The following is a 23,686-nucleotide window of genomic DNA, read 5'->3' as shown; positions in this document are numbered from 1 at the left end:
GTATAGTGTTCATTTTTGCCGATGTGTCAACAATAAATGTTGCCTTTGGGTAGAGAGAGAGAGAGAGAGAGAGCTTTCCTGTAACTGCACTGTATAAGCGTGCAACTATACTGTCAATTGTGTTTGATACCAGCAAATGCTGTTATCCACCATATTTTGATGTCACAGAAAGTGAAAGTGTAATGCCGCCAACAAGGTTTTGCTGAGACAGTATGTGGTTATTAAGTAACGTACGTAACAGCTCCATATCTTTAGCTGGTCAGTGGTTTGCCCTTATGAGCTTTTGTGGTTTAGTCCAAATGCACCTTAAATAAGTAGACTCACACCTATGACGCACAGACTGGTGACATCACAGCGTAGTGTTTACATACAAAGATCATGGGTTGGCATTTAATAGTGTGACGTCTCACAAACGAATGAACTCCTGATATTTTTACAGTTATAACTGTGTGTGTGTGTGTGTGTGTGTGTGTGTGTGTGTGTGTGTGTGTGTGTGTGTGTGTGTGTGTGTGTGTGTGTGTGTGTGTGTGTGTGTGTGTGTGTGATTGCAGAAGAGTCTGTTGTGTGCCGAGTAGGAATTAATTCAGTAGGACCAGTCACCAGTGGTAATCCAAAAATGAAAATCCAAATGTTCCTACAGTCTACGTGTCTCTGACTGTCCCTTTTATGCCCATGTATGGATCCCTGATGTCTTTCATATGTCATCATATAGTTCTGATGTCATATAGACTGACTGCATGGCCTACAATTCCTGTGATAATGGGTACTGCTCATGTGTTCATGGGCATCGTTCCCAACAGGCAGTTGTGTATAAATGTTAGACCATGCCAAAACATTGCCCTTCTACTTTCGGAGCTGTTTGGAATTCTGTGCCTCATAAAAAATAGTGTCACACTGTACACCCAGTATTTATTGAAATGTAAAATCTATATTTAAACAAAACATGAAAATCAATGGCAGAAATCTCTTCCCTCGAGCGTTTCTTCTCTCTATCTTTATAATTGCATTTTGGTTTTATGGTGCAGTCTGTCTATTTGCTTAGTTACCACAAGAGGACGCTAGCACCATTGCTTTCATGCAGCATGATCTGTCTTTTCATGCAAGTATAACAGCCTCTCGTGTTCACCTATACCCCCGAACAAAGGTGGTATTCTACAGTCTATAGTGATATTTTGTGGTTAAAGAAAAATGAGGGGGGAAAAAAGGTTATAGCTCTATATTCTGAAATGACTTATTATAATTATAGTGTTTGTCCAGTAGCAGGGTGTCTCCCCTTCTCTGATTGATTGATTGAAGTTTTTTTTATTAACAGCTTGCAGAATTTCTTTTTCCACATGAAAGCACAACTCAATACAAAGAGTCCACCTTTTTCAATTTAGAAACGTACAAATATGCACTTCTATATAAAAAAAAACAGGAAATCATGTGAGGTAAAAAGGAAAAAGAAACATATACTGTACATACAGTAATAAAGAGGGTGGGAGGGAGGTTCCAGATTTTACGGGGGCCATCTCAGTTTTGAATTGCAGCCGTTCGTAGGTGCCCTTTGAGAGCGGTTTTGAAGGAGTCAGGGGATTTGCATGTCTTAATGGCTGCTGGTAGGGCGTTCCACATTTTGGTGGCATAGGAGCTAAATTAATTTAGTCCATTGTTTGTGCCGAATCTGGGTTGCACATGGTTGACTGAACAAACACTATAGCAATGTTTGTTATCAGACAATTGAGCTATTTAACACTTATTTTAAGAAAAAATGCATGCCGGATTTAGAACTACTTACTTCTACTTAATTAGAAGTAGAAGAACTACTTCTAATTCATCATCTATACTCCACAAGCTCGAGCATTGCATAGATCTCAGGTTGAGATAGAAATGAGGTTGGCTGACCTCTTTGCAGCACTGCAGGTGCAGTTCCATCAGACTGTTGTGTTATTCAGCTGGCTGGATGCCAGGCTGTATTCACTATTCAGAAGACCATTGTTATGTAAAACCCAGGCAAGAGGAAGCTTTTGGAGTGACTGCATAATGTGCTGTCATCCACATTTATGGACTGGATGTCTGGAATGATAGCTCACTACAAAATCATTACTCATAGACGATTTCATTTTCTGTCAAATCATTTTACTTCCTGTTACTCTCTGAACCAGTAATCAAAACACATCACACTGTAAATTATAGCAAAGGGCACCATGGAGAGGCTGAAAAGAGAGTGCTGGAAATTGGAATATTTTATTGGATGCTAAAAGGATAAACCCAATAAAGCCTGTCCTGTGTATTCAATTCATTGAAACATTTAAAGACCAACAAGAATGTGCAAAAAACATCATATAAACTTGTAGTACTACAGTAAACAGTGGGGGGGGGGTAATTTCTGGTGATACACTTAGACTTATTACAGGGACCAGTTGCGAATTGCAAATTATAGCCACCTGTAAGTGTGCTTTTAGAGCCAGTAGACCAAGACACTCCACCAAATCAGCCTCAAGGTAGCGCTGTATTCTCCATATGCAGACCGCATATGGCCATCTTGCCATATAAATTAATGGCAAGGTGCTACCTAGGTGCAACTTCCCATTGGCAGCCCATTCATCCAAACAGAAAAGTCCTATCTGATTACACAACGTCAAACTCACCAACATTGCAACTGTGCGAAAAGCTTACTTTCTGTCCTTGCAGGTCGTTCTTTTTTTAAGTGTTGCAGTTTGGAAGTGCTCGTTAGATATGTGGGGCGACTGTGGCTCAAGAGGTAGAGCAGGTCGTCCAATGATCCATGGGTCGGCGGTTCGAATCCCGGCTCCTCCTGTCTACATGTCGAAGTGTCCTTGGGCATGACACTGAACCCTAAATTGCTCCCGATGTGCTGTTTGGTACCTTGCATGGCTTCAGCCGCAATCGGTGTGTGTATGTAATGCACAATCTATGTAAAGCGCCTTGGATAAAGGCGCTATATAAATGCACCATTTACCATTTAGATATCACTCGACAGCCTTGCGTAGCACCTGTTTTGAATTTGCACATAATGCAGGAGGTAGCAGGACATTGCTTTACTGAAAACGAGTGCTTCCAAACTCTGATGGCAAGATGGCCGCGGTCTGCAAATGGTCAATTGTCAAATAATTCTGAGAAGTTTAGTAAACATTTAATATAACTTAGTATACTATTAGTTCTCTTTTCTTTAAAAACTATCCTCTGGAACAGCTTCAGTAGTCTTTAGTAAGAAATCACAGGATGCTTGCCAGATTATGTATTCTACTTCCTCTTTCTTTGAGCATCATGTGCCTATAGCACTGTTTTAAGACAGTAGCGACAGTAGCTCTTTACCTGACAGTGACCTAATCAATCGACAGACTATCACGTGACTTTCATGTCACAACATGCAAACAAGTCTGTTTCCTATTGGCCAGAGCTGTAACTGTTGGCAGGGGTATAAACCATGAATCTCTGTTCCTGGAGAAATTACATGACCTGTCAATGCAATGGAAACCATAGTGACTCTGACTGGGTTTCCATTGCATTGACAGGTCAGGTAAGTTTTGACTTTTTACTCAAATAAATTCTCTCATACTTTGAAGTCTGAATTATTCTTGTCTGAGCATCCACTACAGATTTCTGCCTTGACATTACCAGGCCACTTTGCATTTAAGCCACTTATTCCTACTAGGCCTACTAGTAGATATTGAAAACAGAGGTTTAGTTACTAGAAAATGGCTGCCTACCAGGTCAGTGTCTGACCAGGTCTGTGCAGGGTTAGCAGCCAACAGGACATACTGTGTCTGACCAGGTCTGTGCAGGGTTAGCAGCCAGCAGGACATACTGTGTCTGACCAGGTCTGTGCAGGGTTAGCAGCCAGCAGGACATACTGTGTCAGACCAGGTCTGTGCAGGGTTAGCAGCCAGCAGGACATACTGTGTCAGACCAGGTCTGTGCAGGGTTAGCAGCCAGCAGGACATACTGTGTCAGACCAGGTCTGTGCAGGGTTAGCAGCCAGCAGGACATGACTGTGTCAGACCAGGTCTGTGCAGGGTTAGCAGCCAGCAGGACATGACTGTGTCTGACCAGTCTGTGCAGGGTTAGCAGCCAGCAGGACATGACTGTGTCTGACCAGTCAGGGTTAGCAGCCAGCAGGACATGACTGCAGAGAGAAATAGCCATTCTGTGACGTACGTAGGCTACAGTTCAACATTTTGCATTTGTGAGCAAATAAATTAAAGTGCTTTTGGAGTTGCATTATATAGAGGCCCTCAACACTCAACATATGATTCTAAATTGGGTTTTATTGGATCATCGTTCATGATATGCTGTAGGTTTATATTTTTAAGGCAATTACAGGCCAACAGTATGGAATGTCAAAACCATGGAAATGTGTGACGCTCATTGACTCACAAAATTATGTATTACTAATTTGGTGAAAAAGGAATCACGGTTCTGCAACAAATATTCAGAGAAAGAGCCTGGTCGACTCAAAACGTTACAGTAACACTAAACGTATTTGGGAGCATCAATTGTGTGCAGACTCTTTTTATTCTTATCCTCTGCATTTGTGGTGCTCCCTATGAGTTTACGTGAAATCGTTGTTGGCTCTGTGAGAGGCCCCTCAAAGTGTGTCTATTGTTCATCATGAGTCATGACTATTGTCTTCTTTTCTGTACTGGCCCGGCAGGCAATCATAACATAATTGTGTCCTAATATCAAGTAGTAGACCAGAACTAGTTTCTACCAGTAAATGTGCGCAACGTTTTCTGCAGAGCAGGCCTCTCATTCTGTGGACCTTAATGACCAAGTGAATAGAGAGAACACAAATAAAAAGTACGACATGACATCACAGGTTAATCCTTGACCGTTGAGCTTTTGGGCCTGTGACTCCCCGGCTATAAAGACTCAAAAGACAAATTAAATGTCAGATGCTATTTTCACTGTTTCGTTATTGTTTTCTAATTTATGGAATTTCTTTGATCTTTCTTTGATTTCTTAATGAAACTTTGTCTGAAAAAATATTGAATTTTGTTTTTTAATTCATGAAAATGTTTGCTTATGGGGTTAATGCTAATAATAACAAAAATGTAAAACAAAATGTAGGAAACAAAAATTAAACAGACCCATACAAATGTATCCATGACTGACACATGCCCAGTTTGAGGAACAGTGGGCTAGAGAGTTTGTGATTCTGTAATCTCTCAAAAACAGATTCAAGCGGGTGGTGGTGGCTCGAACCCGGGCTCCCCCAGAGTTAGTGTCGAAGTGTCCTTGAGCAAGACACTGAACCCCTAATTGCTCCTGATGAGCAGGTTGGTGCCTTGCATGGTTTCCTCTGTCCTCTGTGTATGAATGTGTGCGTGAATGGGTGAATGTAATGCACAATCTATGTAAAGCACCTTGGATAAAGGCGCTATATAAATGCACCATTTACCATTTTTCCATTTACCAAGCGCAAAAGAGGGCGCTGTTTTTCCTTTTTTTCCCGATGAGTTCCCAGATTGGTGATGATGCTATGATGTGCTTGGTTGAGTGTCTGTACCATAGAGGCATAGACTGTACACTGTACACTGTACATTGTACAGTAAGTACCAAGCGTGCATGGTAGGGGTGGGGGACCCCTCCAGGTCTCTGTCAGCACTGCAGCAGCTCAGGCATGGAATTGGAAGCCTATTTAGGGGGCGGAGCCTCCTAACACTGCAGCGTGCCGCGTGCCGTGAAAACACAGCGATGCTCTGCAGGTTAGACCCACGCTGGACCAATTACCGCGTTGGAAATCACACACACACACACACACACACACACACACACACACACACACACACACACACACACACACACACACACACGCATGCATACAAACACACACATATTATGCACCCCTCACTGCAGTTATTAGGAAAGCCCCTCTAGCTAGCCAGCCAGCATCTGTGCATCTCTCCTCCTGCCTCTTCTATTCCTCGCTCTCCTCCTGCCCTCCTCCCTCTGTCTCCCTGTCCTCTCCATCTTCTCAGCATTCTCTCACTCCTTATTTCACTCTGTCCTTTTCTCCAACTCCCCCTCCTCTGTCCTCTCCCTCTCCTCTCCCTAACAATCCTATCCGACTCCGTCTCCTGCTGCAGCTCTCACTCACTCACATCACAGCTTTCCTTTCCGTTCCTGTTCGTGCCCCGCTGAACCACAGACTGGGATCATGTCCTCCAACCTGACTCCCGGGACACCGGGGATGGCAGCTGGGGCCAAACCCAAGACCCAGTCACCCTTCAGGAAGAGGGGCAGCCTGCAGTACACGGCCAGTCCAAGTAAGTGAGGCTGGAGATTGAGAATGGTGTGTCACGTTTTTTTGTTCTAAAATAGCAGATCTACAAGATTTCTTTTTTTTAGCGCTTAATAAGCGGTTAATGCAAGAATGTGTATCACTTATATGGTGCTGCATGAGGACGTGAATAATACAAAATGATGACTACTGTACTGTGCCATATGCGCATCACTAAATTATTGTACTGTAGCCTAATTATATTGTGTTATTCATGCATATTCAGAAATTTCTATAAAAAATGTGTACAAACAGTTGGAAAAGAATCATGGACCCAAGTGTGAATGTACTTTTGCCTCTGAATAGTTTCGGGGAAATCCTAACCTGTTGATTTTGAGGAGGTGTGGCATGCTCTGCGATAGGATGCTTTGCATGGTACCTTGTGTACCCTGCAGCTTGTCAATACACATACTTTATTTGGTATTCCACTGACTTCATCCATCATCACCATTTATGCATAAAATTACATGTTATCATTCTGGTGCTATACCACTATTTTAGCTAGCTACAAGCTAGCTACAAGCTCACAATGCGTTGCTTCACAAGCTTGTAGATCTGTTATTTAAGGAAATGACATTGATCTTTTTTATCACATGCCCAAAATGTGGACCTCAGGGTTAGTGGTTCAAATGAATTTATTGCGGAAAATTTACAAAGAATTTATTTTGCTGAGACCAAACATGTTGATCCGTCTCCACTCCAGAGAGAAATATGTCAGTACCTTATGACTACGTGAGTGATTGACCGAGCCTTTATTTCCTTCCTGAATGAGAGGATTAGCCTCAGTGTGCAGACCCTGATGATGACAGCATGCACACCAAATGCCCCTTTATCACTACTACAAAGAGCAGGGTCCTTTTGAAGGTAGACTGTCACTATGGTGAAACACAATCAAACGCCGCTCTCTGCTACAATTCATGAGGCGTTTCTCTCTCATCTCATTCGTAACACATGCGTCGCTCAGAGAAAAAGAGGCCTATAGCATGTTGAATGTTGATGCTATTCATATTCTGGTCACTATGTGACACAGAGAACTTTATGAGCATTTAAAATGAAATTAAAACTATTTCATAGTCTCTGTCTGGAGTCTTCCATATGCAGCAAGCAAGTCTATTTCTGCCAGTCTTCTATTCTAGTCATGTTCGTGGCAGAGCAGAATCGTTTTTGTCTTATGATTATGAAACGAGGGAAGTTGCTGAGGCTGCAGCCCTGTCCTGTCCAATCGTCAATGTGTAAATGAGGAATAGTTCACAGTACTGTATACAGTCGTAGGCTGACAAATGTTTCATATCTTTAAACTATGCTTGTCATATTAGAATGATGTAAACCTTATACAAACTTACAATAAATAGATAAGTTATCATTATCAATCACTCAAACTAGCAGGTCATACATATTTATCTACGGTGCTATGATGATACTATACATTATGAGAGTAGTATAGTACTGAATTGTTCCAGGAAGATGGCGACCGAGTAGGAAGCACGTTTGTTGAGCTCTGAGGAGGTGCACTAGTTTAACATATTTTGAGTCCATTTTTGCTGCCTGGGCAGTGTTTCTAAAAACGCCCTAAACACTGGTGAACGTTTTTCTTTTTGCAATTACTTTTATTACATGCCGAAAAAGAGTGGTGCGAGGATTGCTACTAGGTCTCGGACCGCAAACGCTGTAATGGCCGCCGAGCAGGGAGACGCTCCTCTGACGAAGAGCATGTTGCGTGAGGTTCTTAAGGATTCACTGAAGGACATTCTTTTACCTATGCTGAATGAAGCTATTCGTCCCGTGATGCTTGAATTCGAGGAAAAGCTACTGAAGAAGATTGACGACATTGGAAAGGAGCTGCGCCCTGCTGTCGCCATATTAAAAACAACTGTGGCTGAACAAGGAGATTTCATGGAGAACATGGGTAACTCCATGGAGAGCATGCAGATGAGTATCGCTGAATTGGAGAAACGCTACGATGATTTACTGGAGAAGATGACCAGTTTCGAGGATAGGTCTCGCAGGAATAACATAACATTTGTTGGGTTTGCAGAGAATAGTGAATCGACTGACCCAGTACGCTTCATCCAGACTTTCCTACAGAAGACATTCGGCGCTGCGTTCCCTACTCCTCCCGAGGTGGACCGGGCACACCGTGTCGGAGGTCCGCCGCGTTCTTCTGCTGATAAACCGAGGGCTTTCCTGGCGAGGATCCACTTCTACCGGGCGAAAGAACGCATTCTACAACTCTCCAGAGAAGCTGGCCAGCTGACGTACAACGGCAAAAATGTATATATTTTTCCTGACTGGTCTGCTGAAACATCCAGGAAAAGGGCTGCTTTTGGGCCCACAAAGGCGTTCTTGAGATCCGTGGAAGGAGTGTCGGTGAAGTACGGGCTCAGATATCCGAGCAAGTTCTGGGTCAACGTGGATGGTACTACTACAACGTTCAATTCCCCGAAGGAAGCGATGGCATTCTGCAAGGCTAAATTCAAGACTCCTGCTCGCTCGGACCCGGATTAACTTTGTCCCGTTTATATCTGTTTCATTCAATTACACTCATCTGTTGTTTATTATATATATGGCGTGGACAATGGACACATTGGACCGGTGTGTTTTGGACTTGACTCGAGTAGCCTACTCTACGCATGGTGATCCGTAAGTTACGTAACCCTCCTCCCTTTTTCTCCCTCCCTCCTTTTGCAAGGGGTGAGTCGTTTTTTATTTAAAAAAAAACAACGTTTAATCTCTTGAACTCTCGTTATGACTCTAGTCATTGCATTTTTATTGTCAAGCTTTTTTTTTTGTGACACGACACATTTGTTTTGGATGCATATTGACTCACTCTTATTAGTATTATTATTTATTTATTTTCTTTCCAAGAGGGGCGGAAGAGGGGAATCTATATTATTTAACGTTGTCATTTTGTGTTATGGGTATCACAATACACACTTTCAATAATGTTGTTCAGTTGAGTACTTGTTCGTACTAAGGGTATTTTGTTTATTTGTTTAGTCCTGATAGGATCAGTTTTTTACGGCGGACGAGCTAATCAGTCTCGATTAGTTTCCCTCTTGTTGTAACCTTTCATTATGTGCGCATGGGTGTGTGTGTGTGTGTGGTGTAGCTGACTGGCTTTGGTGTCTGGTGTGTTGCCGTTGGTGGTCGTGCGCGCGCGGCCATCCTCGGCGGCGTGCTGTCTATAAGTGTGTGTGTGTGTGTGTGTGTGTGTGTGTGTGTGTGCGTGTGCGTGCGTGCGCACACGTGCATGTACGGAATACGGATGTATGCCGCTGTACTCGATCGAGCTGCTTCGTCGTTTTGGTTTGCATGCAAGGAAACGTCTGTGTCGTGTGTGTGTGTGTGTGTGTGTGTGTGTACGGCCGTGCGCTGCTGTACTCTAGGGGTGCTTGTAAACGCACGCTCTGGCTCCTTCCACACCTGAGCGGAAAAAGATTTTGCGCAGCCGACAGTTTCGGTTGTCGGCTGCCGACACTTTGACTTCTTCCGGGGCTTTGGGCAGTCCCGAGAGGAGACGCACAGGCCTGTAGTCCTCTATTTCTTGGTTGGCGAAATGGGCGTGAGAGTGACAATTGAGTGACAAGATGTTGACACAAAGGCGCATTCTAGTGTAGGCTATATGGTGCTGCGTTGCTACTTGGCTATCGAGTCATGACTCTCTAGTCGACTGGTTAAGGTACGTGCCTTTGGAACGGGGAACCCTGGTTCGCCTCCCAGCCGAGGCTACACTAGTTTTGTTTTCGCCGACGACTTGCGCGACGGCCAGCTTACATCTGACTCTCTCCTCCACGTCAGATGTAAGCTGCCGACAAGCATAAAAATGAAGTGTGTCACCCGGCCGTGAGAAGGAGATTTTTGATTGATTGATTTAAATATTTATTAACAGTTTGCAGAATTACAATACATTTCAAGCACAAACTCAATACAAAGGGATGTATTTAGCGTGTCTTAAGTACCAGGTCTTATTACCTAACTTGAGTAAACTAAAGACCTGGAGGCGTGATCAATGCTCTTTGGCCACTCAGAATAGCCAAATGGCATTGATCACACCTCCAGGTCTTTAGTTTACTCAAGTTAGGTAATAAGACCTGGTACTTAAGACACGCAAAATACAGCCAAAAGACTGTTAACTGTGAGTGGACGACCCAATTAAGCATTACACTTGTTTACAACAGGGTCCACAAGAACAGAACAGGAATTCATCATAAAACAGTGTTCCCTGACCGGGAATCGAACCCGGGCCGCGGCGGTGAGAGCGCCGAAGCCTAACCACTAGACCACCACGGAGAAGGATGATGATGATGATGATGAGAAGGCAGTGGAGGCTGAAGAAAACGGGCTATTTTATAAAGTATAAAGTTATTTTCAATGTCATGGAACAGGGTTACAATAAATAAATAACAATATAATTCAGGGGTATGGCACCCCTGAATTATATTGTTGTTTATATATTGTTGTATATTATTGTTATTGGATGAAAAGATTACAGGGGTGATCTGAACCAAACATGAGAACCACTGCTTTACATTACTTCAGACGATTTTGGACAGACAATGTTACTTTGAGGTGCCCAGATGTCCCCCTGTATACATTGACATAACAACGCGTCATCAGAGCGGAGGGAGGGGCGTCAGCTGCGACTCCGCGGCTCCGCCCACCCCCCGGGGTAAGATTTGTGATTTGTGATTTGCTCTCGTTCACTGCAATGCAATTTGCGGCATTTTCAAAACAATATTGCGCAGAGTAGCGATTATCTAACGTATTTGCAATGCCATACGTTGAAAGATCTGTTGCCCGCGGACAAGGCACGTTACCTCCGCAAGTTAGATATTATCGGCATAGGTGTTTGCCGTATGTGATTAAGGATTGGAAAAAGTTGCATTGGCAGCCATAGAAAATTCTGCCCGGGGTAAAACACCGGATGTGATGTTTTTGGGCGTTCCTGTCTTGTTAAAAAACCGGCTGTGACGTTTTTGGGCGTTCCTGTCTTGTTTCGTGTCAGTGTATCCCTCGACATTCACAAGTCCCTCCCAGGGGCGTTTGGATCTGTGAAAGAAGAAAACTACAATTGAAACCCCGCCCGTAGATGGCCTGCAGGCTGCATCTGTTCCATTGGCTAGTGCCTATCACTGCCGGGTGACACACTTCATTTTTATGCTTGTCGGCAGCTTACATCTGCCGCAGAGGAGAGCGTCAGATGTAAGCTGGCCGTCGCGCAAGTCGTCGGCGGAAGTGGAGCATTTTCTCCATCCACCAGCTGTCTAAAAACCCGGTTTGTCGGCAGCACAAAACAGGTTTCCGCTCCCGTGTGGCAGTACCCTATCAGAGCTGCCGTCGTGCTTTGGCGTGTGTGCGCATGCATGTGTATGCGTGTAACAGGAGATGTCGGTGTGTGTGTGTGTGTGTGATGCGTGCACAAGATATGTACGGGTATATCATTTTATAATATATTCTGTCTTAGATGCATCCTTGCTTTCACAGATGTGACATGTAGTAGGTTTTTGTTTGTTTGATATAGGGCTGAAGGATTGTATAATTTCTCTGTTATTATTATTATTTTAGTGATTTAATTTGTTTCTTCAACCCTGCTCAGTGATGTCACGTGATCATATAGTTTGTTCTAATTAGTTGGATGAAATTGCATGGAAATGGGAGGTTTAGTCAAGTGGGGTCTCTGATTGAATGCCTGGTACCACTAGAAGGCACTATTTCTTTACTTTTGGGAATTACATTTATCACCATTATAATGGTATATTTTCGTTTAGCATGGTACCACTAGAGGGCACTATTTCTTTACTTTTGGGTATTACATTTATCACCATTATAATGGTATATTTTCGTTTAGCCTTTGAAGGGCTCTGCTTTCCCATTGTTGGGCAGCTACTAGTTTTTATTGTCTCCACCAGGCCGAAGGCATGGGGGGAGAGTATGTTTTGCACTCCGTCCGTCCGTCCGTCTGTGTGTCCGTCCGTCCGTCCGTCCGTCCGTGTGTGTGTGTGTCCGTGAGCAGCTAATCTCGGCCACCGTTAACCCGGTCGATGCCAAATTTTGCACACACACTCCCTGGATGCCAACAAACTGCCCCAAACTTTCCAGAACGGCCTGTTATAGCACCACCAGGAGGCCGCTTTGTGCAAAACAAGTTTTTGCACAGTACACCTACAGATTTTGTCCAAACATCACGCAAATTGGTACACAGTCTCTCTAGAGCCATTCAACGAAACCGGTCTTTCAGATTTCTCAGACTCCATCCTGATTGGTTAAGATTGGCTTCCAAAGTTCACAGGAGTGCTCAGTTTCAAACAAAATGCTGCAAATCATGAACACATCGCGTGATTTCCGTGAAATTGTGCACACACATTCCCACTAGGAATGCCACATGAACAATTTCAACTCAGCCTCAAGGTGGCGCTATAACTGGCCGAAAAGTGTTTTTACCTCTAACTGCACGGATCTGTGGATAACTTTGTATGCCAACTCCCTAGAGGCCAAGGAAAAACCTTTGCCTGGAATTTTTCACATCTGCTCTTTATAGCGCCACCAGGAGGCCGACATAAATTATGTAAAACACATTTTCTATTATTTATCCAAATTTCACGCAAATCGGTACACATGATCTCCATAATCATGTGATCAAGACAGGTTTGTTTGATTTCTCATATTCCATCCTGATTGGCCACGATTGGCTCCTACAGTTTTCAGGAGTAGCCCGCTTTGTACAAATCGCCACAACTCCTCAACGCAGCGTCCGATTGCGATGAAACTGTGCACGCATATTCCCACTAGGCTGAGGAAGAAATGCCACTTGACAGTTTTCAACAGCCTGATGGTGGCGCTACAACAAGCCAATTCGCATCATGCACTCGCACACACACACACACACACACACACACACACACACACACACACACACGCCAGGGAGCAGGGCTAACTAGACCCCCCACTGGTCAAAAACTGTGCTTGAACAACCTTTGGCAATTCTCATTTTAAATCTATACATTTACACTTACATTCCTATCCTGGTGGTGACCTGTGCCCAGAAGGGCACTTTTTCTAGTTTTATTTAATTTTTTCTATTGCACTCTCCTGGGGTGAATGAGTGCTAGCTAAGGTTTGAAGGGGGTGGGAACTGTTTTTTGGTATACTGAAGTTAATGGGGTTTTTTCATTACAAGCTTCATTGTTGTGTGTTTTCTATAATGTTGTTATATTGTTGTTTTCTTTTCTTTGTGGGGTTGTTGTGGGTTTTTGTTGGGTGGGGTGTTTGGAACGGGACCAAGAGGGATGTCTTTGTAATGTTTTACTGTGCTTGTCTTGTATTAGTTTTGAGCCACAACTATGACAGAATTTAATAATTTAAGCTTCAATGTAAATGGATTGAATGTGCCTCATAAGCGAACTAGTATTTTAGGGGTGTTGCGTTCCAAATCGATTGATTTTGCATTTATTCAGGAGTCTCATCTTTTAAAACAGGATGCCAATCGTTTGGCTAATAAACACTACCGTGTTTTGGCCTTTTCTGCTGCAACTTCCAAAGCTAAAGGAGTGGCAATCTTGGCGAGACGCAGAATTAGACTAGATTTTTTGGGTGATTGGTCTGACAATGATGGTAGGATAACTATTGCTAAAATCCGCTTGGAGGGCAAAATGCTTGCTTTAGTGTCTGTTTACGCTCCCAATGTTCTGGACAAAGGATTTTACAAATTACTAACTAAAACTCTATTCTATTTGATGGAATTTAAAATCATAGTTGGTTCTGATTTCAATGTGGCGTGGAACTATGGCTTGGACAGATCCACTGCAGCAGAAAGCAGAGAACAGTCACGTAACGTCTGCAGAACTTCGTGCTTGGGCTGGCTCGACCGGCATGGTTGACATGTGGCGATTAATTAATCCCACAGTTAGAAATTATTATTTTCTATCTGGAAGGCATGGTTCGTTTTCCCGGATCGATTACATCTCTGCCCCCAGGGATTTGTTTCACAAAATCAACAAGGTTGAATTGCTTCCAATGTCTCTCTCGGATCACAAAGCGGTGTTGTGTGTCGCATCTCTACGGCAGGTGATGGATAGGTCACCTAGGTGGCGGTTTAATACCACACTATTGCGCAGTACACCATTTGTAGAGCAATTCCAATCTGGTTTACGTGAATTCTTAAATATCAATGTGGGCTCAGTTGATGACCCTAGAATTTTATGGGATTTAATTAAGGGATTTATCAGAAGTAACTCAACACTATTCTTCTACTGTGAGAAAGTTAAGGTCAGCCAAGCTGGTTGAACTAGAGGCCCGCTTTGCCACGTTGGATTCTGCTCTCCAGAATAGCTTTGATGAACGCACAGCAACCCAGAGAGAGCTAGTTAAGAAAGAAATTTACTCCATTCTTAAACGTCGTTCTGAGTTTCAAATGAAACGTACACGACAAAATTATTATTTCAATAGTGCAAGGCCTAGCCATCTACTAGCACTACGTCTTAAGTCTAATGAGCATTTTGCAGATATTGTAAGTGTCAAGTCAACAACTGGAGCCATGATTACAGAACCTAAAGAGGTCAATGCTGTGTTTCGTGATTTTTATAATGAGCTCTACACCTCTGAGGTCGTTCATAATGTAGGTAAATGTAATGACTTTCTATCTACAATTCAGTTACCAACCCTCAGCGAGGCCGACGCAGAGGCTTTAGACAGACCAATTTCTAGAGCGGAATTAAAGGAAGCAGTCAGTGGGATGCGCAAAGGCAAGTCACCGGGTTTGGATGGGATACCACCTGAACTATACACTCTGTTTTGGGACGATCTGGGTCCGCACATGCATGATATGTTTCAGTTTGCGATTGAAAGGGGCTCCTTCTCCAGAGACGTTAATGTAGCCATTATATCTTTGTTGTTGAAGAAGAACAAAGACCCCACGGAATGTGGGAGCTACAGGCCGCTCTCACTGTTGAATGCTGACCTAAAAATATTTGCTAAGGTGCTCGCACGTCGTTTGCAGGGTTACATGACTAGGTTGGTACATTGTGATCAGGCAGGTTTTATAGGCACCAGATTGGCCACTGATAATGTTAGACGATTGTTGCATATTATTGACCGAGCTGGTGACCTCCGATCTCCTGCTGCGGTGCTGTCGCTCGATGCTATGAAGGCCTTTGACCGTTTGGAGTGGCCTTTTCTGTGGGCGGTGCTAGATAAGATGGGATTTGGTCCCACATTCATCACATTGATTAAGGTATTGTACGGTCAGAACAGGCCAGCTCACAAAGGGATGACTTCCGGTATGACGGCACGCTAAGCAGTCGGGTGTCTCGTACCTCCGTTAAAAAGTTATTGAAATCCTGATAAAATTAAAACAGTCTACTGCTAAAAGTGAACATTCACATGCCTAATCGTTACCCTGATGAAGAAAGCAAAACCACTAAGTAAAGGTCGCGGTAAAAAACAGTCTAAAATAGATTTTGCCTCGCCCAAACAAACTGGGGAAGCTAGCAGCAGCATGGCGGACCATGAGGAGGAATCCACTGGTGACGAATGCAGTGGAACCGGGCCGCAGTTGCAAGTAATTCTTGATGCAATCCAAGAATCAAGAACAGAAGTTTCCAGCAGATTTGATGCGGTGCTGCCTGCAATTGAAGGAATTAAAAAAGAAGTGAAACTGCAGAAACTCGCATTTCTGGGACCAAAGACACGCTGACTAGCCTGCTGACCAAGGTAACACGGCTCGAAAGACAGAACAAAGAACTGAAACAAATGACTCTGGATGCTGAAACAAGGTCCAGGCGATGTAATTTGAGATTAGTATTATTACCGGAAAAATCTGAAGGGGATAATGCCTGCACTTTCATGGAGAATTGGATTCCAGAAGCTTTTGGTATCACACTAACTGCAAAAGCGTTCCTGGGACGGGTGCACAGAGTCGGACCGAGAAGGGGTCCAAACGCTCCACCAAAACCTCTCATCATGCAATTTCTGAACGACAGAGATCTGATGGCAGTGTGGAATGCAGCTAGAAGTCAACAACAAATACTCTGCAAGAATAATCCAGTGAGGTTCCACAGAGATCTGCCGACCGACACCCACAAGAAGATGAAGGGATTCGACGAGGTGAGACAGAAGTTCCGCTCCATGGAAATACGGTGTGGGATACAACTACCAGCCTGCAAGCTCCTGGTGACCTACAAGGACCGAACGCATTCATTCAACAACCCTGAGGATGCGGCGATCTTTGCCGGGCAAATCGAAGTGGATCGGAGACAAGAGAGAGAGAGAGAGAGTGAACCACCAGGAGACGAAGAAGGAGATCCCGGTGTTGCAGTTTGACTTGTGCCTGGTTTGTCTGGTTCCCTGGGCTGGCTTTGCGCGTGCATGAGCCGTCTATCACAGCTGTTTCATGAAGGGGGCGGAGCTATCTTCTATCTTCTCGGAGCGGAGCTATCTTCTATCTTGTCATTAAATATCCATCCGATTGTTTGTGGAATCTCACTTGTATGAAACAGTGACAACATGCACTTATAAAACACAGTTAGAATGATGAAAATAAAAAATAAATGAAAATATCTGTGGGAAGTGGGATTCAAACAGTCTTTGGAGTGAACCAAAATAACCTTGGAAGCTGTGCGCAACCCATTACACTATGATGCGCTGACAACTGCTGTAGGAAACGATCTATTTGATCCTATGTGTGTCTGTCCAGGCGTGAACTTGGTAACAGTATAGTCACAGCATGCCATTCCATCTTGTTGTGACTCTGGTTTTTTAACAAATATACACTCCGTTGAACTGATCAATGAATAGCTGTAGAAACAAGTCAATGATGTTGCTATAGTCACATCATGAAACACAAAGGGACGATTCATACTCCTATTTTACCGCTGTTTCGGCGCTGTATTGCCGAAAATGATTTTGCCTCGTCAGAAATTTTCAGTAGCACCGAAGAGCCGACTTTAGGGCGGGGCCCGCCCCCCGAACCTCAAATGACGTCACATTGTAGGCTTAACAGAGCCTATTAAACAGACTTTTATTCGGCTCTAAAATCTCAATTTAATGTAATGTCAGCCTCTAAAGCAGCTGCTAACTTACTAAAGCTTAAACAATCTATATTTGACCAAGGAGAGAAAGCGGGCAAGGTGCTGGCATGGCGCATTAAAAAACTCCAAACAGAAAGATCCATTACAATCCTAAAAAACAGTGTTGGGGAGACGGTGGTAGACCCTGTTGCAATAAATGAAGCGTTTAGAGATTATTACGAAAGATTATATAGCTCCGAATTATCACAGGGACATTCACAACAGGACTCATTTCTGGACAACCTTAATTTACCCAAAATAGCAGAGGAGGATAATGCAAAGCTGGGGGCAGGTTTAACTCTAGGGGAAATAACGGAGGCTATAACGTGTATGAACTCTGGAAAGGCAGCTGGGCCAGAAGGCCTGCCCATTGATATCTACAAAAAGTTCATATCCAAACTTAAAACACCCCTTTTGGAAATTCAGAATCTTTCCAGACTGGTATACTCCCACCTACTAGTGTGGTACGAGGTGTATTTCCGTAGGATTGTTTTGCTTTTTTCATAGGGACCAAACTGTCAGAAAATGATGGGGTTCAAATTTTCCCGACCCCCACCCCTTATTTGGGGGGTCATATATTTTGGGACCCCCCATAATGGTACGCCAGACAATTAATGTCCAATTTTCATAATATTAGGGTTGTTTTATAGGTTTTTAAATATTCTGAGTTGATTTCTTACACTTTGAAAGTAGCCAGAATAATCTTTTCTGACTTTTGGTTGGGGTCTTTCTTCACCCGGGGTCCCCCGGACTCATCTCAGTACTCATTACATTTCTCGCTCTGCTCCTGTTCCAGAACAATGAGATAATAAATTAGATAATAATTTAAGCATTAAAAGTTTACAAAAATGAGTAGTAGTTAATACCAGGGGTCTTCCACAGTGGGCCGGGACTAGTTTTGCCCCTATTCTTGCACCCATATATGTGATTTGCAAGTATTTCGAATATTATTAGAATATCTTGCGTTTATGTACCTTTGAAAGTACTTTGATAGTTTATTAGTATTCTACCATTATTGTTGACAGATGTTACTGCAGGGAATAAAGGTATTGCAACTTCTCACTTTGGGCATGCAGAACGTGTCCATTTATTTCACACACTGCACTCACACTAACAACAAACACACACACACACACACACACACACACACACACACACACACACACACACACACACACACACACACACACACACACACACACACCTATCCTCTTAAAGAGCCCATGGTCAATTATGCCTACAATACATTATTTGCAGGATCTATTCATCTTCGTCATCATCATCTTGAATGTCCTCCCTGATAGTGTTGACACAGTCTCCACCATAGCATTTGCAGAGAGGAGTGCAAGGCAGGTTATTGTTTGAGCAGCTGCACCGTCCCTTGCAACCTGCTTTGCAACCACATTTGATGAGCTCAAGTACTGCCTTTGGAGCAGGGAGGGCAAGACACCTGACTGGAACATACCCTCCACTAGCTGAATTCCATCCATTTTGTTCGATTGGTGGAAGCTCAGGGCAATTTGTCAGGTATGAATGACTTATCCCGCATTGTGACGTAGTTGGCACAGAGGATATGTGGTAGCAGTGCAGCACGAGTTGGAGGTAGCATCTCACCCTCCAAGTTCTTTGACCGAAATAGTTCCCATCTAGTAATGGCAAGGTTGTTGGACCTTTTGGACTGTAAATATGGCATGCAAAATGCTCCAATGGTGAGGAAAGCTTGCCGTTAACAAGCTCAGGAGGAATGGAACCCATTCCAAGGTCCTTGAAGCAGTTAATGGCAGGATCATCATCATCAAGCCTCAAGTAGGCATTGACCCATGTCTTCTTGGAGATTCCAACAAATTTTCCTACCCAGTCAGCACCAGATAAATTGTGTATGCCCAGGCAAATTGTGTAGGCCCAGGAAGAATGTCATTTGTTGCCCCATCTGACACAAGCGCTGATGAAACCAGACTCTTCAATGGTGTGTTCTCTTTGAACAGATTGCCTCCACAGTGCAACTCAATCAATTTACATTGCTTGAGAGCATTTTCTCTTGACCTCAATGCAATCTCTCTTGAGAGCTGATAATGTTCTTTCCTTGAAGACCTGGAAGCTTTTGGGAAGCTGTTGAGGTACTGATTCACTAGACCAGAAAGATGAGGTGTGGTAGTGACTTGTCGGTCCAGATCTGCTTCATCTCTACTGAGTCCAACCATCCCACCATGTCCCTTTAGCTTCTTGATTTCCTGCTCAAGGGCTTGATTTGTGAAGAGATGAGTGAACGGTATCTCTGACTTTGCCACCACAAATTCACCTGACTTCAGTGCGTTCCATGTTTCTGGGTCATCCTGTTCAAGAGCGTTCATTTGGGCAAGATAGACTGGCATCAGTCGAGCATATTTAAGGAGATCACGAGCAAAGAAATACTTGATGAGTTCCTCTAAGGATGACAAGTAGCCCTCCCAGTCACCTGACCGACGGCGACAACAGAAAGACAAAGAGAAAAGAGAAAGACAGCAGCAGCCTGGCTGATCTTGGCTGATCTTTATTTAACAGCAATATTTGCTACACTTGGGTCTGAGGCACCTTACTTTGAAAATAGCTGATCTACAAGCTCAAACTACAACCTTGTAGATCAGCTATTGTTGGCTAAAGTTCTCCTTGGAAAAGGGATGCTATGGTTCAAGTGGTTTAATGTAAAAAAAGAAAAAAGTTCCTATCCCACAATGATTTGGTGGGCCCCTGTATAGTAACTCTGAGGACCCCTGAGGGGTCATGGGCCCCCTGTGGAAGACCCCTGGTATTGGCTACTACTATTTTTTTTTATATCAGAGCCCAGCTACAAATACTTTTATGCTTCATTTATGATCTAATTTGACAATATTCTGGAGCAGGAGCAGAGCAAGGAATGTAATGAGAACTGGGATAGGCCCAGGGGTCAGTCCGGGAGGTCCCAGGTGAGGAAACACCCCTACCAAAAGTCAAAAAAGATTATTTTGACCACTTTAAAAGTTTAAGAAATCAACTCAGAATGTTTAAAACATACTAAACAATTCTAATATTATGAAAATCGGACATTAACTGGCTGGCATACTGTTCTGGGAGGTCCCAAATAGATGACCCCCCCAGAAACGGGGTGGGGGTCGGGGTGAACCCCATCATTTTCTCATAGTTTGGACCCTATAGAACCAAGATCTGCAAAAATCCTACGGGAGCTGTTTTTTTGACACCTCGTACCACACTATACTCTGAGAGGAGCCCTGATCACCCTTCTCCCAAAACCGGGAAAATCAAACGATAAATGTGAAAACATGAGGCCGATTAGCCTATTGAATTCAGATTTAAAAATACTTTGTAAAATTATGGCCAAAAGACTGGAGGTTTTATTACCTGAAATTATAACGGGAGATCAAAACGGGTTTACGTATGATTGGAAGACAGGGATTTCATAATGTGAGGAGGGTCCTAAATATTTTACATGACCAGAAGAGGGCGCCAGATACTGCCTTATTATCACTGGACGCTGAAAAGGCATTTGATAGGGTGGAATGGCCTTACTTGGAGCGTTTTGGAGCGTTTTGGCCTTGGAGAGAAATTATGTAGATGGGTCAAACTCTTGTACAACAACCCTTATGCAGAGGTAATCACTAATAATATTGTATCAAAACAGATAAGGATAGGTAGGGGCTGCAGACAAGGATGTCCTTTATCCCCCCTTTTGTTTTTAATCGCAATAGAGCCTTTTGCTGTAGCAGTGAGGGGTAGTACAAGAATTACAGGTATTAATTTTGGAAGGTTTGATCATCAAATTGCGTTATATGCTGATGAGTCATCAGCATATAACTACTAGTCAAGAAATTCTTCTCTAGAGTCAAGTATTCTTTTTCAAAAAAATCTGGAACAGTCGATACCAGAGCTTATGGAGCTTATTAAGCAATTTGGCAGTATATCCGGATATAAAGTTAACAATTCAAAATCTTCTATAATGCTCCTTAACCCAAAAGAGAGGGCTAATCCACCGAATTACGCAAGTCACTTTAGAACGGTAGACAAATTTACCTATCTAGGTATCCAGATTGTCCCTAAACTAGAAGATGTGGTAAATCAGAATTATAGATAGATAGATCTATTACGGAAGCGCTGGACAGATGGTCAAGCCTTCCAATTTCTCTTATAGGTAGAATAAATATCCTCAAAATGAACACACTCCCTAAACTGTTGTATTTGTATTTGTTTCAGAATATCCCCTTGCCGCCTCGGCCGACGGCTTTTTTACTAAAATGGAAAAGTTGTTTCGTAATTTTCTTTGGAATAACCGACGCCCCAGGCTCCGTTTATCTTTGTTATATTTACCTTATGAGAGAGGAGGGCTAAAGTGCCCTAATATGTTATGGTACTATTGGGCAGCTCAGTTGAGAACTATAATGTTCTATTATACGGAGAAGGGATCCCCCACATGGAGGAACATTGAATCATACTCTTTGAAGCTCCCACTGCCCGAATATCTTTACTCTAATTAGAGTAAAAAACTGATAAAATACACAGCTAATTCTATTGTTAAAAACATGATTAAAGTTTGGCAGGATGTCAGACTTTATCTTTTGGATATCCAACCCAGTTTTCGATTCAGCCCAATTTGGGGAAATTAATATTTCACCCCAGGAAGGGCGGATGGGGGCTTCAAGATATGGGCCAAGCAAGGGATTAAACAATGGAAGGATGTTTTTGACAAAAGGGGGATCTATTCTCTTTTGATGAACTAGCTGCTAAATACAATTTACCCCGTACACACTTCTTTAAGTATTTACAACTCCAAAGCTTTATAGGGGTTAAACAGGTGAATTCTCTGACGCTCCCTCCCCTGTCAATAATAGAAAAAGAGCTTATCAGAAACCCCTTTAATAGGGGCATCATTTCTGATTTATACTCTATGTTAGTAGAACTCTCTCCTGAATCCTCTGAATCCAAATATAATGCATGGAATGCTGATCTACAAGAGGAATTGACATTGGAAGAGTGGAGCACAGCCTGTATGGATGCTCAATCCCAGACGGGTAACACTCGGTTAAAACTGTTGCAATATAATTGGCTGATGAGGGTTTATATCACTCCAGAGAAATTAAATAAATTTAGTGCAGATATTCCAGATACTTGTATCAGATGTGGTAAAGACAAAGGTACACTTTTCCATTGTCTGTGGGCATGTCCAAGAGTGACAATTTTGAACTGCCATGAGGACATATGGGGTGCCATGGCAGACCCCCCTTGCAATGCACCCTTTGCATAGACTTATCTGATGTTAGGTCAAGAGGTTTTGTTTCCATATTGTATGATTATTTATTAGAATCTAGTTATGGGACCTTGCCTGTCGATACTGTATGGAGGAATGACATACCAAATCTAGATCCAGATTGGAGCTGGGATACAGTGTGTTCTAATGTTGTCCTGTCTTCTAGGAATCCTGATCATCAACAAATTCATCTAAATTTTGTTCATAGGACATACTTAACCCCCCGTAGATTGTGTGCTATGCGGATTTTAAATAATCACAACTGCACTTTCTGCACTTCAAACACCATAGGTACATTCTTTCATATGGTGTGGGAGTGTCCGAGTGTCCTCACATTTTGGAATTTGGTTGCTACTAACCTTTCGACTATTCTACAAGTTAACATCACACCCTCCCCATCTCTATTATTATTAAATGATGTATCCCAGTTGCCATTAAATAACACCCGTATTCGTGTCTTCTTTGCTGGCGTAACGGCCGCAAAGAAGATGGTTGCTTCGCACTGGAAACCGCCTCATACATTGTCATTTCGCCAATGGGCTTTGACCTTTCTAGATATCATTTATCTAGAAATGTCTACAGCAAGATTGCATGGTGCAAAAGAGGAAAACATTGAGATTTGGTCTGGTATTGCAGATTTGGTTAAGGGCATGGTTTAATCATTATTATTATTATCATTATTTATTTATTTTTTGTTTCCATTGCACAGTAGTAGGAGTAATGACATTTTGTGGCATCTTTGGTCTCGGGGGGGAGGGGTGGGTGGGATTGTTTGTTTTTGTTTTTGTGTTCCTTGCTTTTGCTGTTATGTGTTGTTTTATATGTGTTTTGTTTTCTTTAAGTCATTCATGATGTTAACGTGTCTTATTGTGATTTTTGTCTTAAAATAAAAAACATGTGATAACAAAAAAAAAGAGAGTAGTATAGTACTGCCAAAAGAGAGAGTCCCTGGTTGGCTTGGAATGATGCAAAATTCTTTCTTTTTTTTCTAAGTTTTTATCCCACGATTTTGCAACCCTTTTTTTTTTCACCCAGTGTCAATTATCTAATGTAATCCTGGGT

At 42.9% G+C, this 23,686-nt stretch overlaps 1 protein-coding gene across 1 annotated transcript in view; it reads left to right on the top strand.

The window, feature by feature from the left end:
- Nucleotides 1-6,163: 6,163 nt before the first annotated feature.
- Nucleotides 6,164-23,686, top strand: part of ampd2b (adenosine monophosphate deaminase 2b) — a gene marked incomplete at its 5' end in the record, with an annotated part of 40,837 nt that continues 23,314 nt past the window's right edge. Inside the window, one exon of the mRNA XM_083769098.1 lies at nt 6,164-6,272. Coding sequence (XP_083625224.1) covers nt 6,164-6,272 — 109 coding nt within the window. The remainder of the gene's footprint in view (nt 6,273-23,686) is intronic.

The sequence above is a fragment of the Protomyctophum parallelum genome, assembly GCF_964188405.1.
Source record: "Protomyctophum parallelum genome assembly, chromosome: 7".
NCBI classification, from domain to species: Eukaryota; Metazoa; Chordata; class Actinopteri; order Myctophiformes; family Myctophidae; genus Protomyctophum; species Protomyctophum parallelum.
The sequence above is the reverse complement of the archived record's forward strand: the minus strand, read 5'-3'. Positions and strand labels throughout refer to the sequence as shown.